We start from the raw sequence: 16659 nt of genomic DNA, 5'->3' as shown, positions 1-16659 counted from the left end.
CCAAGGCTAGAAGAGCTTCTTCAGGAAAAAGATCTTCCTTCTTGCTAAAGCCTACCACAGGACAGGGCAGAGCTTTTGCCCCTGCTGCTCAGCTGCAGCTCTGCCAGGCTCAGCCTGGCGCTTGGTCCCAGCCCTGCTGCCCCAGCTCTGGGAGGCTGCTGCATCCCAAATGACAGCCTGGGCAGAGCTGGGCCTGTCTGTGCTTGCTCAGGGGGTGCTAATGTGGGTGTCTGTGAGTTTGCTAAGTGTAGGGGACTTCTGTGAGAGTGGAGCAGTTCAGGGAACCCCATGGAGCTTGGCAGTAGCCAGCCCAGCCCCATTTCACCCGTGACTGAGAGGGTGTCATCCCTGTCCCTGCAGCCTCATTTACCAGGGAAAGGTCCTTTTCCTGTCAAATCCTTGGCATCATTGTGTTGCAATTTAAAAATGGGAAATCCTTGGTTAGATAACAGACACTTCAGACACCAAATTATGCAGATCTCTCTCACTGTTGCTTTTTTATTTTTTTCCCCTGAAAAGATTGCATACAAGGAGGACTCAGCAAAACATCCAGGGATGGAGCGCACGTATTCCCGAGTCATCCATAGAGCCAGCTCCTCTGTGCCAGCAGCAGCCCCTCCAGCAAACCCCGATGTCTGACTGCAGCGTGGGGAGCACACGGCCTCAGGAAGATCTGGTGTCCGGGGTGGGGTTTGCTCTTTGTTGTTTAGGGTGTTTTTTCCTTTCAGATTAATAGTACTGAAAATTCAGTTGATGGACAATACCAGAAAAAGGATTTGAGGGTTAAGATTTTAATTTATTGGAAGTCTTCCCAGTGTTATTTTTTAAAATGCAAGCTTGAGGATTTTTTTTTTTTTTTGCCTGCCCCAATATTTGCACATTCTCTCTTTTTTTTTTCCCTTTTTTCTTTTTTTGTTGTCAATTTTTGGTTCTGAAGAGCCTTTATTAAGCCAGGCTGATTACAAAATTCCCATTGAACAGATAGATACACAGCAAACCCTAAGTTTGCTATAAATTATAATATATCTAATACTAAGTCCTAGTATACATATATTTTAAAGGTCAGAGTGGATGTTTTATAACATTTAAGCATATTGCAACTGTAAATAGAAGATGTGTAAAATATGTCATTTTTACAAAATTTTAAAAAATATCTTTTTAGTTAATTATGACAGTACTAAGAAATATGGATAACATTTCAGTTACCATTATATTAAAATATTTGTGTATGTGTATAAAAGCGTCCATAAAATTTTCTCTTTGAAGGTCTGTGCATTGGTTCATTCCTATGACAGCAGTCTCTGGAGTGCAGGAGATCAGGATGCCTCCTGCATCCCAGCTGTCAGTTGTGCTGTGGATGCTGATGGAGACACTTATGACATCTGCAGACATCTTTGGGTTCTCTCCATGGCCCAAGACTGAAGTCACCTTGGGAAGCAGGCTTGGTGTAGCTCTCCTGCTTGAGGCTGACAAAACTCAGATTTTCCTTTGAAATTCTTGGTCCCTGGGGACACACTGGGAAACCACATGCCTTTAGTGAGATGTTTGTTTCAGTTTCTGCATCATGTGGGGATTAGGTGGAGTGGTTGTGCCAGTTCTTAGGAGTTCCCTTTAACCTCAGGACTTCCCACACTCCGTGTTCATTCACAGAAAATCCCTGCTTGCAGCAGTCCCTGCACATAGTACCATAGTGTTAGAATTCTTCTCTCCTGTGCACACAGTCCCCATAATTCTGCTAAGCTGTTTCTTCTGTTAAGCTCATTTTCTTGGAGAAGCTCTGGGATTCCCCTGAAGCCTCCACAGGTTTGTTCAGGGCAGAGGCCAGTGCTAAATCTTTCTACCTGGGGGTACCAGGAGGAATTTTCCAGTGCTTTTTGCCCCATTCTGCCCTCCTGTCTCTTCTCATAACACCCCAAGTTCACAACTGGTGCATCTCAGCTGGAGCTGTAGCCTGGCCCTGCAGAGTCAAGGGGGGCTCTGAATTCACCCTTCTCTGTGTGCAAGGGAGAGGTGCCATGACCCAGCCTCCACCTGCCTGCAGGTGCTGCCAGCACCTGCTGCTGTCTCAGCACATCAGGAGTTTTCCAGGATCCTTGGCTAAGGTTTGGAAACCCCCCCAGTGTCCTTGCCAGGTGGGGGAAGGAGGGGGGAGTGTTTGGGACAGGCACACACCATGGTTTGGGATTGCCCTCCTCCAGCATCAGTGCAGCAATGGTGTGACCCTCACCTGGGCTTGGAAAGAGCCCAAATCCTCACCTGGGCCCTGCACAGCAGCATCAACCACACAGCTGGGCAGGAGCTGAGCCCTCCTCATCCTCTCCTCGACAGACCTGGCTCTGTGCTCTGATAGCCAGTAGTGTGCTGAAAGGATTGTCTGCCCCAAGTTTTAACTTGCTTTATGCTGTACATATAGTGGTAGGTGAAGTTATACATCCTGTTTTTCAATATATATGGGAGGAACCCCTGCCTAATGTGTATATATATGTCACCAGCGGTGGCAGCAGGACTGCACCATACAGAGAGGTGAGTGAGCACCAAGTCCTCTGGTCCCTTGGTTTGTTGGTCTCACTTGACTCATTTTGTGTTTGTCATGATTTGTGGATGGATACTTCAGAAGCCATCAAGGTGATTTGGAGACAGACTGTTTCTAATTAATGTTCACTAGAAATTAGCAACCACATCTGTGGGTGACCATCTTTGGGAATAACAATTGCAAAAGCATGGTTTGCATTGGGAATGCTGCAGGCTGGGCTGAAGTCAAGCTGTGGTCTGTAAAGCAGAGGTAAGGAAATCCCTGGATTGTTTTCTTGATAGCTTGCACAAAAAATGTGTTTCATTAGTAAGTCCAAGGTCTGTGGGATTTGGTTTATTTTAAGCAGCCAGCTCTGCAGCCTCCTCTGGGGCTTGAGAACCAGCCCACATTCTGGGATTGCCTTGTTGCTGGTGTAAGAGATGCTGAGGCTTGAGTGTAGCTGGGTCCTTGCTCCAGATGGCTCCTCCCCTCCTGCTGTGTTCACACGCTTTAAACTTAGTCGGGTGAAAGCAATTAGCACAAACATTAGCTTTGAACCAAGGTTGCAGCAGGGAGGGAAAACAAAGCATTAAACCATAGATGGTCCCAGCGTTTGACGGGAGAGAATGAAAGAAATGCAGGAGGCATGTGAGGATGATTATGAGGGTGGGTTTGGCCCTTTCCCATGATAAAATTCAGCAACCCAACCTACAGAAGTCAGATGTGTAGCACTGAATCCCACACACACCCTATCTGTGATGCTGGAGGGAAAGGCTCTTCACGCAATTGCTGCTTTTTAAACTCAGGACTACAGTTAGGTCTGCACCACTTTTTTTCTTACCAAAAGCTCCCTTTTGAGATTCCTTTTGTCTAGGGCAGCCAAAGATCATGGTTGGCTCTTCTTGGGGCTGAGGGTTTCTCCAGTAAATTCTTTCACAATCTATTCTTACACCTTTTCCTCCAGCTGGAGGAGGCTCATCCCCCTGGTGCTGTAGGCGAAGCTGGTGAAAGATTCCCTTTCTTCATCCCAAGAAGGAGATCTGTGCAAGCCAGACTCAAATTGAGCTTCTTTAAAAACTTTACAGAGTGCAAAAGAAATTATTCATGTTTATTACTTAGTGGAAGCTATCTCAACACCCCAAAAGGAGTTAAGTGTTATACATATTTTATGTTTAATCACATCCTTAGTGACACCCAACCACAACCAAAGGCTTAAATTTCAATTAGAGGGAGGTGTATTAAATGTTTAATAGGAATCATTCCTTACAGGGTAATTATATCTTAACATTCACTGGAGAGATGTTATCTTTGCAATGTAATATTGATCTGAAGAGGAATAATTTTTTTAAAAAAAAATATTTTTGGATAATACCCAAATGAGAAATGGAAGGGGATGATCTATACTGTTCATACTCCAGATACGCTGCCCCTGTGCTGGCCATTCATGGGCCTGGATCTGGGAAGAAGTGAAATTGCATCCATACATAGCTTTAAATGTGGCTGTTTTGGTCTCAGCATGAAAACTGTCATCCCACATGTGCTGAGAAGCTCCAGGCTGTAGGTACCTTTTACATCAGTTCGAATGTTTTTTAAACTGATAACCATCTATTCAATGTTTCAGCTGTAAGTAACATGGGAAAGTGAATCTTTAAGACAGATGATCTATCAAGGATATCTGCTATGGACTTGAATGTGTTTACCAATTTTAACAAGTTTGGTATGCATGCAGAAGATTTTTCTCTTAATATTTAGATTGCCACAAAAATAATAAGTGGTCACAGTCATTATAAATTAAAACCATGAAGTGAGCACTGAACCTAGGCAGTTAAAATCCAAGGATGTTTAAATCAAGTATCAAATGAGAACAAAGAAATTGGATTTGGAGGAAAACATTCAAATCTAAAGAAAAGAAAGAAAATTTTAAAGACCAAACAGACTAGAATGCATTTCTCATTTGAGAGAATTGCTTTGAGGTAAGTAAAAACTAATCTGGAAGGCAGAGAACAGCCAAGTCCATGTAGAACTACGACCATAACCAGGAAGGACCTTCCCCTTCACCACTGCTGAATCCCCTCTGCTTTCACAGGAGCTGGGGAAGGAATCACCTGGCAAAAACCACCCAGCCCCACACCGCTCTCCTGCTCCTTCTGGCATTGCTTTGCTGTCTAGAAGCCACAGCATGGAGTGGGAAGGGGTTTTGTGTTATTTTGTTTGAAGTTGTTCTGCTTTTGCAGTGGTCCTAAGTACGCACATCCTACAAGGATGGGCAGGGTCCCCTTCTGGTGAGCACACATTGTGCAACAGTGCAGAGAAACCTCCTGGGGGTATTCTGGGGCTGCCAAGGTGCCATGGGCCAACTCCCTGCAGGACAGCACCTTCTTGGCTTCATCCCAGGGGAGCCCATGATGGGAGCAGCCACTGCCAGCCCAGGTGAGCCCATGACAGGAACAGCCACTGCCTGCCCAGGTGAGCCCGTGACAGGAACAGCCACTGCCTGCCCAGGTGAGCCCATGACAGGAACAGCCACTGCCTGCCCAGGTGAGCCCATGACAGGAACAGCCACTGCCTGTCCAGGTGAGCCCATGACAGGAACAGGCACTGCCTGCCCAGGTGAGCCCATGATGGGAGCAGCCACTGCCTGCCCAGGTGAGCCCATGATGGGAGCAGCCACTGCCAGCCCAGGTGAGCCCATGATGGGAGCAGCCACTGCCAGCCCAGGTGAGCCCATGACAGGAACAGCCACTGCCTGCCCAGGTGAGCCTGTGCTGGGAGCAGCCACTGCCTGCCCAGGTGAGCCCATGACAGGAACAGCCACTGCCTGTCCAGGTGAGCCTGTGCTGGGAACAGCCACTGCCTGTCCAGGTGAGCCTGTGCTGGGAACAGCCACTGCCTGTCCAGGTGAGCCCATGACAGGAACAGCCACTGCCAGCCCAGGTGAGCCTGTGCTGGGAGCAGCCACTGCCAGCCCAGGTGAGCCCGTGACAGGAACAGCCACTGCCTGCACATGTGAGCCTGTGCTGGGAGCAGCCACTGCCTGCCCAGGTGAGCCTGTGCTGGGAACAGCCACTGCCTGTCCAGGTGAGCCTGTGCTGGGAACAGCCACTGCCTGTCCAGGTGAGCCCATGACAGGAACAGCCACTGCCTGCCCAGGTGAGCCCATGACAGGAACAGCCACTGCCTGCCCAGGTGAGCCCATGATGTGAACAGCTGCTCTGCACCACAGCAGAATATGGCTCATGGGAGATCAAAGTGTGAGCACAGAGCTGGGGACAGTGGGGACTTCCCCAAGATCAGAGGTGCTGTAGCAGTGTGGTGTCCAAGCTGCCAAGGCTGGAACACTGGGATCACAGGAACTCGGGGTTGTTGTCCCCTGCCTCATGACAAACCCTGTGTAGTGGCCATTCACACAGCTCTGCTCCACTGTCTGCTGTACACAATCTTTCCTGTACTTCAAACACACAATCCTTTTACTGGGACACCCACTGAAATTATTTACTAATTAAAACTGCACAGAATAACCAATTTTAGTTGGGAAAAGCGGGGGAAATTTGGGGAAATACCAAATTGAAGCTTTTGTTTCAGAATTACATAAATCAGGGACGTGTGGAATTTGTTCCAAATGAGGCTGATCCCTCTGGCTATGCCCTCCACACCAGCTCCCACTGGGGCTGAGCAGCCCCTGCCAACCCAGGGTGGGCTTGTGGCCTGTGGCAGAGCATGCAGAGCCCAGCCTGGGTGCCCCCAGCTCTCCCTGCACGGGCCCTTCCAGCCTGTTTGTGTTTGCTGTGCACAGAGAGCAGCTCTGGGCAGCTGGGGGAGGAAATGAGAACATTATTATTCTTTTCAAGAAACATCCAGCACAGTTCCTTGGTGAAATATTAGCTATGGAAAATATCAAGTAACTTTCCTACCTTCCAGGCATGTGTTGGAGCATTTGGAGATAGGGAAAAGTAAAAGTACCGTGAAACCAGCAGTACTAGGGGAAAGCTGCCACAGCATGTGATTATCAGGCCAAGAGAGTGGTTTTAAGGCAGAATGGTCAAGAGCTGGTCTGGGAGAGCCTCCCAGTCGGTAACTGGTGTGTGTATCTCACACTATGGCCTCGGGATGCAAAGGCACTGTCAGCCAAGCAGTTCTGGCTCATGGCACTGCAGGAGGAATGCTGCTGCCCCTCAGGGAAGCTGTGACCAACAGAGGTTTGGGATCAGCCCCAGGCATGTCCTGTGCCTTCAAGAGCATCTCTGAGGCACAGCCAGGTGGGAGTCAGAGTAATGAGCGCCCTTTCAGCTGGGAGGCATAGCCTACACGAGATTTGTGCGTGGTTAGTAGTGTTTCACTGAGTTGAATTTTTTAGAAAATTCTCAGTAACGCAAATGTGCAATCATCTCTGTCCAGGTTGAGGTTTTTCATAACTCACTAGAGCATCTTGAAGTTCTCCATATAAACATCTCATCATGGGCAGCCACATGGTTCCTTTTTCCTATTAACTACACCATCTTACAGAAGCTGCATTTCAGTGTGCTTTTTAAGCTGTGCTCCCCATGTGCTGTTTCAGTTAGCTACAGTCACTCACTTTTTGTTAGGGACAGCTGTGAGGGTGTTACTTAGGCTGTGATACATGTTTGTGACCTGCAAATGCCATGTGATGCTCCCTGTAGTTCTGAGTCATGGTTTAGATGTTGTTGCACAGATTGCCTATGGTGAGATATCTTACAGCTACAGGGTTTCAAATATACTCACATTTATATGGGCTGTTTTCCTTGAGAAAAGAAAGCAGAGTAAGAAATTGCTATTATTGTTGTTGTTATTATTATTGTTGATAATAATTCTGTGCTTGGAGCTGTTCTGTAATCATGATGCTCTCTCCCATGAATGAGGGCTTGTTTTAATTTGAAAGCTGTGCAGGTAACTTTGGGCCCAGTTGCAAGCTCCTCATTATGAAAATCTCCAGCTGAGCATAAAGATTCTCTTGCATGAGGCATGGGTTTGCATTCTGTAGCATATGTTGTGCTTGCAGGGGGCTGGCATAAAAGAGACTGATTCTGATTATTTCACACTAACTTGAGGATCCATTTAAAGGGACAGAGACCCAGGGCCTTGGAAATTCAACATGGAGACCCGAAGGATCCTCTTAGAAGTTTGAAATGTTTCTCTAGCCAAACTTTATGCCAGTCCAATCCAAAACCACAGCCAAGGTTTTCAGATGTGACTGATGTATCTTGGTGTTTCTGTTTCGCATTTTCAGGTTAAGCCTTGTTTTTCAAACGTATTGAGCATCCCCTGCTGGAATTCAGACCCCTTTCAGAAACCTTGAATGCTCAAAATCAAAGCTTCTTTTAATATGGTTCACGTGGGATTTTCTGCATACATGTGGGAGTTAAGGCACGGTCAGGCAAATGGTCCTTGCAAAAGGAAAAGGATGCTTAACAGACATTAATAAGTTAAACAATTACCTTTTAACAGACTAATCAGATAACTCCGTGCCATCACTACCTAATGAGATGTTGAAACCTGAGAACGCTTTACACATATAATTGATTTTTGCCATCTTGCTTTGTTTCTGGGGGAGCTCACTCCCCGCGTCTGCCCCCGCTGTGAGCAAGTCCCCAGTCAGGTTAGAAGGGAGCTTTAATCAGTCACGAGAGGGCAAGGTCTCGTTCAACCAGAGAATCTCTGGGGGAGATTCCATGGGCTCTGCCCTCCGACGGCGGCCGTGCCCGGAGCCAGCCCTGTCCCCCTGTCCCCATGTCCCCGCACCTCCCCTCCCGTGTCAAGGACAGAGCGTCCCTGCAGACTCACGCTCTTTTGCCCCACGGTGAAACATACGTGTCAAGGACAGAAATCAAGCAAGCACTCGGGGCACAGCGATGTTCTTGCACAGTGAGAATTGGAAGGGTTTGGCATTGACCCTGACCAGAGCTGCTGTTACACTTTTGCTTGGTAATTTTTTATAGGATGCGTGATCCAGTGCTGCTGACATTCAAGGATGATTAACAGCAAAGCTTCCCTGGAGACCCCAGCCCTGACAGAGATCTGGGCTTGCTGCTGGGATGATGGACCTGTGAGCTGTTCTATTCCCCAAGTTTTCCTGTTGGGGCAGGTGGGCTGCAGTGCTTCTCCCCCACCCTGCAATGCATCTTTCTTGTGCTCTGCTGCTCAGGTTTAGCCCAGGAAAGGGAGGCTCTGTCTTTTTGCACAGGGACTCCTGTGCCACTGGGAGGCAGGACACACCTCCAGCTGCAGCATGGCACAGAAAACATCCACACACCTGCTGCTGATGGATTTTCCAGGACAAAATGTTGTTGCTAAAAAAAATCACCATACTAGAGTAGCAGTGAGTCCTTTTTGATTATTTTCTCTCTCTAACCTCAGGGGAGCAAGTGGGATTTGTGAAGTGAGACAGCTACAAAAGCTGTTCAGCAGTGCTGGTGGCTGTGCAGGTGCTGTTTCCTGCTGGGGCAGTTTTCACACTGTCCCTTCCTAGCTGTGCACACACTGCTGCTGCTGTCACCAGCTGGGCAGGGCCAGAATAAAGAGCTGTGCTCCCCATGGCTTGGTGAGGATGCTCCACAAAGTTTCTATGCTTTGTCTGCAGATTTTCTGCTGCAGTGCTATTTGATATGCAGTTTGTACAGTCCACTGAGACGGAGCACACCCACCAGCAGCCACACAGAGATATTGCTATGGGGCTCCTAGCAGAGAGCTTCAGCTATGACTGAGGTGAAAACAATTCTACCTGGGTCCATATCCTACCAAAGACAACTTGCCAAAGCATCTCAGCTGTGAGAAACTGCCCTTTCTGTTAAAAGACTTGAAGTGTTTTATAGCAAACCCACAGAGTTATAGGTGTCTGCAGTAGGCTCAGGAAGGCACACTGAAGATACTCCCACCAAAATCTGCAGCCTGCAATTGTGCCATGGCTTAGAGGCACCCAGCATGTTTCCCACTGTGGAACACAGAGCAGCAGCATCCAGGAGCTGGCAGGGTAAGCACATGTCTTGGACCTCAATGATTTTACAAAAAACAAGGCTGGGTGCATGGAGCTCCTTCTGCTTTCAGGGAACACACTGGTCAGCTCCAGGGCAAAGGCAGCTTTGCCAGGTTTTCATTGTCCAAAACTCCTGAGTCATCTGGCCCTTTCAGCAGGGGCAACTGTACAAGAGGACAAGACAAAAGTAATTTCCTTGACCTTTCTGGTGCATCAAAAGGTCTATGCCTGCTCCAGTCTGGTTCCAGAGGAGCAGCAGGCCTGGCATGAGAGCAGCAGATGTCTTCAGCTGCAGCTGGGGTAAGCTAATTGCTGAGCTGGTGAGTGTCCCCTGCCCAGCCAAACCTGCCAGCTGCAATATTTAATTACACATGGGTGCTGTCACTGTTCCAGTGCTTGATCTGCTTGCTGGAAAAATAGACCCATAATGATCCCTACACACTATCCCCAGCATAAGGGCTCCTACACTGTTATTTAAGCCTGGGTCCAAGCCCAAGAAAAATGCATGGGTGCTGTGGGCTTCATCTGCAGCCTGAGGGCTCACACTGGTTTCTCCTCTCTGTCTGCAGCCTGAACCATGCAGAGCCCTCTAGAGAGGCTCACAGGAGGTGACAGCAGGGCTGATGCTGGGCAGCAGCACCTCCCCAAAAACCCAGTAGCTTTCTCACCACAGCCCTTCTGACACCTCTGGAAAAACAGAGACTGAGTCATCTCATGTTTGAAGCATCTCACTACAGTTTTCCTTTCTTCCCCAGCCTCCAGCAGAGTGGGGAAATGCATGCAGATGAAATTTTTTGGGTTTTTTTCTGTTCTCAGTTATTCCTGAGTCACTGTTGAGTTACTGGGAAGTGAAGGGCCTCAAAGCAAAAAGTGTGGTAAATTATTTCCCTGTTGACTTTCTGACATTCTCAGTTCTGTATTTTGAAGTAGGTTTTGGGGAGCGGGAAGACTGCTCCACAGGTTTTTGCTTCTTACTGCCAGAAGAAAGATGGCTTTAGGGACTAGGTGATGAGAGAAATGTAGGAGATTGTGTTTCTCTTACTAATGCAAGAATCATGCCTGGTCTGTCTCTCGTTACACTCCTGGGTGCTGGTGCCAGCACTCCATTCCAGTGAGCCTCCCTGGGCACCCAGAGAGGGCCCAGCCTTGCAGGGGAGCTTTGCTGTACCTGCTTGTCCATCACAGCTGATGGCATGTGCTGTTAATAGCAGGGCTCTTGCCCTGTATCAGCTTTCATCTAGAAATGTAATTTTCCTGAGGGAAATTACTAATTCTGGAATTGAAATTCCAGATACACAGAGCAGAAGCGTGTAAATCACCCCGTGTGAGGGAAGAGACGAATTGCTGCCCAGCAAAGGATGGCACTCTCTCTGTGCCATGGGGATGATCGCTGGCATTTTGGGGCAAACCACAGGAAAGGGGCTCTGTCCCTCTCAGCCGAGCAGAGAAAGCCGAGGGCAGGCGAGGGCCGGGCGGGTCTCTCCTGGGGCAGTGATTTGTGCGGTAGGGACAGCCCAGCTCTGCCCTGAAACGCGAGCCCCGCATGAATAAAGCATGGCCCGCTCCTGGCAGCCGGACAGCCCTGCCCAGCCCTGCCCAGCCCTCCCGGGGCCGGGGCCGGGGCCGGCCCTTTGTCCCGGGCTCTTAAGGCAGGCCGTGCCGAGAGCCGCTCCAGGCAGGGCCATGGAGGGGAACACGCACCTGCTGCAGGTCATCCGCAAGATGCGCTCCCAGATCAACAAGCTGGAGAGGGAGAACAGGGCCCTGAGGGGAGAGCTGCAGGGCTGCGGGCAGGGAGCGGAGCCGGCAGCAGGAGCAGGGGGCGGCGGGGCGAGGAGCCTGGCCTGTGATGGGGAGGGACCGGCCCCGGCATCTCCTGCATCCTCAGCATCTCCCGCATCCTCAGCATCCCTGCAGGGACGCGCCGCGCCCGCCGCAGCGCCGAGGGAGCCGCCAGGTACCGAGCACAGGGGCTGACCTGGGGTGTCCCGGGCTGTCCCCGCGGTGCTGCCCGTGCAGGATAGGCTGGGGGCCTCTGGTTCGCTCCATGGGAGTGTCCTGTCTCGTTCTGCGCTCGCACCGAGCCCACCAGCATTGCTCTGTGGGCTTTGCAGGGTGTATCCTGCAAAATATCCCATTAGTGGGGTGTTTTGCTGCTGCTCAAACAAGGGTTCAACTCAGAGTTCTGTTCGCTCAAGCAGAATTTCTGCTTTGGGTTTTTGCGGGCGTGGGTTCTCCTCCACATCCTGTCCCATCTCTGTTCCAGGCACAAAAGGGCCAACACTCTTAACCATGCCATAACCCATCCTGCCTTAGTCAAAGATGAGAAAAACGCTACAAATAATAACAAAGAATGATGGGTTGGCTGCATCATGCCGAGTCATACAACATGCCAGATGTGGAGTTTATTTTTGCAGATAACGCAGTTTGTTCCTGCTGAGGCAGAGGGGGATCAATTTATAGGAATACATTCTCTTCACAATTTTATCAGAGCAGAAAAATGGAAATATTCCTCAACTATAGAAGTCTGGTTGGGACTTCTGGAGGAATTAATGAAGCAGGAATCAGAGAAAAATATTGTTTGGTGAGAAGTATTGGAGAAGTTTTCGTGGAGACAAATGTGTGTGAAGGAATAAGAGGCTGACCAGCATGAGTGGATTTTCATGCAGTCAGAGGGGTGCTGTGATGGAATAGTAGCTGTTGCCAGCCCCACTGATCCCATGCTATTGGCAGGGACACCTTCTGCTAGACCGGGTTGCTCAAAGACTCATCCACCCTAGCCTTGACACTTCCAGGGATGGGGCATCCACAACTTCCTTGGGTAACCCGTGCCAGTGTCTCACCTCCTAAAATCCCATGTCTCCTCTCTTACCTTAAACCTGTTCCCCCTTGTTCTATCACTATCTGCCCATGTAAAAATTTGCTCTCCAAAAATACATTGAGGATATCTTGGTATTATTAGTATTTGTTTTATCTCTTTTATTCTCTGCTCCTCAGATACTGCCATGACTGTGAGACGCTACCCCACCATCTCCCCAGCTCCTGCTCCTTCCAGCACCAGGTTCCCCTGGGCTGGCAGGAAGGCTCCAAGCAATGGGCTCCTGGAGGTGCCAGGCAGTGCCCAGCCAGCAGCTCCTCCTGCTGCAGCACAGCTCAGCAGGGAACAGGAGAAAGGGCTTGAAAAGTCACCAGCCCGTTGTCTCTGCTACAGCCACTCCAGCAACGTGAAGCTGTTCCAGGAGCACGTCTATAAGTGCCAGTAGGTTTGGTTTGCCTTCACAGCTTTCACCTAATCAGATACGTGGGCTTTACTCTGGGTTATAGTGTGTTATCAGCAAAATGGTTGGTTGAATGTATGTGGGCCCTGAGCAGGCTGAGCTCCTCTCTTGGGGAATTTGTGCTTCTCCTCCCTCACATGAGGTTTGGCAGTGGTAGCAAGGAGAGGCTGAGGAAGAGAGAAAGGACTTGCAATTTTTACTCTGTTAAAGCCAGGCAGTTTTTTTCTGACAAGCTAAGCTTGAAAGAGATTTTTAAACTTTGAACAAAAAGCATGGGAATACCAAGGAACTCTGCACTATGCCTTTAGAAGTGTGATTACTGTGGCTCATGGATTTAGAAGTACTGTATCATATTTCCCCTGTAACTGAAGCATTGCAAGTTAATACTTTCAGCCTTGAAAAAAGTAATTTCAGGACAGCTTCTAAATTAAGTGAAATGGCTGCTGGACCAGCCCTGAGTGCCTCTGCTCATTGATGAGAAGTTTTCCAGCACAGGACAACCACCACAGGTAGAACCAGCAGTAATGAGACTGTGATGTATGATAGCCCAGCTACATCCTGTTGGGAATTCATGCTGATTCATGGGTTTAGCCCAGTTATGCTGTGCTCAAAAGGAAAATAATTCAAATGGCCTCAAAGCATGTGTTTGTGCAGGGAAAGTCAAGGCTCTGCCTGCCTGCCCATGCATGTCCTGGGACAGGACTCCAGTGGCCACCCTGGGGACAGACACCTGCTGTGGGCTGTGTCACCTGTGTGGAGGTACCTGTGCATGGCACATCACAACAGCTTTTATTGTCCCCCTAAATGCTCAGAGCAGTGCCCAGCCCCTTGCTCTCCCTGTGCAAAGCTGATTTGGGGCCCAGCTCCTCTCTGAGAGGCTGCAGGGAACAACAAGGTCAAGCTTTCATAGGCACCTGAGTTTTCTTGTAAGGACATTTCAGGGTCAGCTGTTCTACAGCAGTTAGACACCTAAATTTAGTCCCTGGCAGGGAGCTTGTATCGTTTTCCAAAGCAGGCTGACCCTGTAACTCTGGATTCTGCTCATGCTCCCCTGGCTGCAGGGACACTCCAGACTCTGGGTGCACAGGGGCTTTGCCCTGAGCCAGCTCATGTGCATGGTGAGGAGCACCAGCGTGCAGCCATGGCGTGGAAATGGCAAATACTGCTGCTGGCTCGGTGGAAAGGGCTTTGAGAGCAATGAAAACGGCGGCACAGATCTGTTACATCGAACGCCTGGGGAGCTGCCGGCTGCCCCGTGGCCAAACGACAGCGCCGATGATTTTATCGCTGTCCTTAGAGCTGCCCTGCCAAGCTGAACACTGACTCATGGGCACTCACTGCTGCCTGCTTTAGCAGAAGTGCCTGTGCAACTGCTTTTCACCCAAACCCCTCGGTGGGCTGGTTGATATCCTGAAGTACAAAGCTTTGTGTTTCTCACACCAAAAAAAATTTAGTATCTTTTACAGACTTTATGATGGATGCTTCCATTGTATACTCAAGTGTCTGACACAAACAACAAACTTAGTTAGCTTTTCCCTAGTAAGGTAATTTCTAGCAATGAGTTCAGCAAGCTTATTAAGCTTAATTTTTTACAAGGATGGCATTTTTGCTTTCCAGCATGCTGCTACATGTCAGGTTTTCCTATTGTTTGTTTATTGTAGCTTGCTCACATTTTGCTCCAAAGCTATAATCCTGTATGTGATATGAATATTTTGGCTTTAAAATTAACTCTGTAGAAGCATCACCTTGAATTTATATAGAGTGCAGTTGCATCCAAGTAATGAAAAAACAGCACTGCTAACAAATCGTCTCTAATTTGCATGTCTAAAATATTTAAATCCATATATGCTAGAGTATTATTTCTACCAAGGGATTCCCACTGTGTTTGGTAAATGAAAAAATCTATTAAATATTTAAATACTGGATAAAAGAGGCTGAGAACTCTTTTCAGGGCTATTATGCTAAAATTACTGAAGGGTCTCTGTGGGTGCACATGCACCCCCAGGGCTCTGTGCACACACAGCTTTGTACACACAGGTCAGGCACTGAGAGATGTGAGACTCCATGGAAAAAGGCAGATGCTTCCAGCAGAGAGCACCATGCCTGGTCCTTTGGATTGGCATTTGAATGGCATGAAATCCTGCCCCCAGTAGTGTGCAAGGGTTGAAAGCATTTTTTGTTTGCTGGGTTGGGTTGGTGTTTTGGTGGGGTTTTTTTGCTTTCTCTGCATGTTTTATACATTTGCAATCCTCATAATGATTTCTCTTTATCTCTAGGAGTAAAGTGAAGGCTGTGAGTTTCCTCTTACCAATGGATATGTCATCATTTGCTCAAAAGCAAGGTGCTCTCAGAAGCCCACAAAATTAAAGCACGAAACATCTAATGACCATCTCTGAAAAGGATATGTGAGCTGGTGAATTTTTAAAAGCCCATTGACTCCTGAGATAAATTGGCCTTAAATGATAGCTGTGTGTCAGGTTCCTCTCCTGCAAAACGTTTTGGCAGGATGCCCACAGAGCATCACCCAGCCGTGTTTGGGTCACTGGCCTGATGTTCAGCAGGGAAATGGAAACCACAACAAAGCCAGCTGGAATCCCAGACACTGTGATGGAACCACACAAAGCAAAGGTGCCTCTGCAAAGTGCAGTGTGTCTCAAGGACCCTTACCTCAGGACTGATGTGAACAGGGTGTTGGAGCTGGGCTTGGGGTGTCTGTCACAAAAAGCAGGAACTGTGTCACCACTTGTGTTTGCTGATTCCCTTGACAGAAAGGTGCCTGGTGCAAGTAACAAAATAAGAACTACCCAAGAGCCTGTGAGGTTTTCTCTGTAGGTAAAACTTTCAAGCTTCACTAATACAGCAAAATTAAGAAGATATTACTGAGTGGGTTACTGTTGCCCTGAATTTCTGCAAAGCTTGGCAATGAGTTTATGTCCATTTGAGGTTCACTTCCAAGAGAGCACAGAGGAGAGTAAGTACTTATTGGTGTGAAAATATGACTACAAATCTGCTTCTCACTTGGTGTGCTCATCCAGCTGGAGACTAAAGGCTGGACACCAAGTCAAAACAGGAAGAATTGTGAATATCAGAATTTTTTAGGATGGCTTCTCAGCACAGCTCAGACCAAAAATCATGAGCAGAAATTCAGCAGGCAAGTACAACATCACTGTGAGATAGAACTACAGACAGCTTGCAAAAAATGAGCAGTGCTTGTTAGTCTAATCATATAAGTGAAGATAATGTTCCATGTGTTTATTTTGATTAGAACTATTTATGGAATCAAAATACTGCACACTGCTATTTCTGTACAGGAAGCACAGATGATTGAATATTGTAGAGCGAATACATGAATAGTAGATGTTTGTACAGATAACTTTAAGGAAGGTTTTAATCTCATTGTCTACTCTTAAAGTCTTGAGTTTTCTAAAGGTGCAAGCAGAGACTTAGTAGAAAAAAATCCCCTCTGGATTTTCCACGATGTTGTATACGTCTATGAAATTGTGTGCTTCTTTTTTCATTTTGAATTCCACCATAATTTTTTTATATTCAAGTGTAGTTTTAATATATTCTCACCATTGAAGTAATAATCTCAATTTCACTCAATTGTTATTTTATTTGTGTGTTTTTATGGATCCATACAGAGTTGTATTGTAATGTCAGTAGTAATTAATTAATGCAAAGGAGGTTCCAGTTTGGAAAGTTTACTAGCAGCCCATTTAGAAGGCTTTACAGGGAAGTGCTTTGTAAATGTTCTAAGGAAAGCATAATTTGTGGGAATTAAACACTGCATATGTGTTCAATTAAGCAGTAAATCCAGTTGTTTTCTCTTAGGAAAGTAACAACAGTCTGAAAAATCTGGCCCCTGGACCTTTAAGGTACCC

General features: G+C 47.7%; 2 protein-coding genes across 13 annotated transcripts in view; both read left to right on the top strand.

The window, feature by feature from the left end:
• The window catches only part of DOCK10 (dedicator of cytokinesis 10), a 120521-nt gene extending 119252 nt beyond the window's left edge, over positions 1-1269 (top strand). For 8 of the 12 annotated variants that reach the window (XM_033068466.1, XM_033068470.1, XM_033068468.1 and 5 more), the window contains one exon: positions 520-841. In XM_033068466.1, the coding sequence (XP_032924357.1) occupies positions 520-587 (68 nt within the window). In that variant the 3' untranslated portion in view covers positions 588-841. Of the gene's footprint in view, positions 1-519 lie in introns of all 12 variants that reach the window. The other 4 variants (XM_033068471.1, XM_033068469.1, XM_033068475.2 and 1 more) reach the window with 1 other exon arrangement.
• A 9911-nt stretch (positions 1270-11180) lies between these two features.
• On the top strand, positions 11181-16545 carry LOC117000857 (putative coiled-coil domain-containing protein 195). The gene is made up of 3 exons (XM_033068909.1): positions 11181-11457; positions 12498-12759; positions 15055-16545. Exons 1-3 carry the CDS (start codon positions 11184-11186, stop codon positions 15143-15145), a joined length of 627 nt encoding a protein of 208 aa, XP_032924800.1. The 5' UTR covers positions 11181-11183; the 3' UTR covers positions 15146-16545.
• The last annotated feature ends 114 nt before the right edge of the window (positions 16546-16659 follow it).

The sequence above is a fragment of the Catharus ustulatus genome, chromosome 10, assembly GCF_009819885.2.
Source record: "Catharus ustulatus isolate bCatUst1 chromosome 10, bCatUst1.pri.v2, whole genome shotgun sequence".
NCBI classification, from domain to species: domain Eukaryota; kingdom Metazoa; phylum Chordata; class Aves; order Passeriformes; family Turdidae; genus Catharus; species Catharus ustulatus.
The sequence above is the reverse complement of the archived record's forward strand: the minus strand, read 5'-3'. Positions and strand labels throughout refer to the sequence as shown.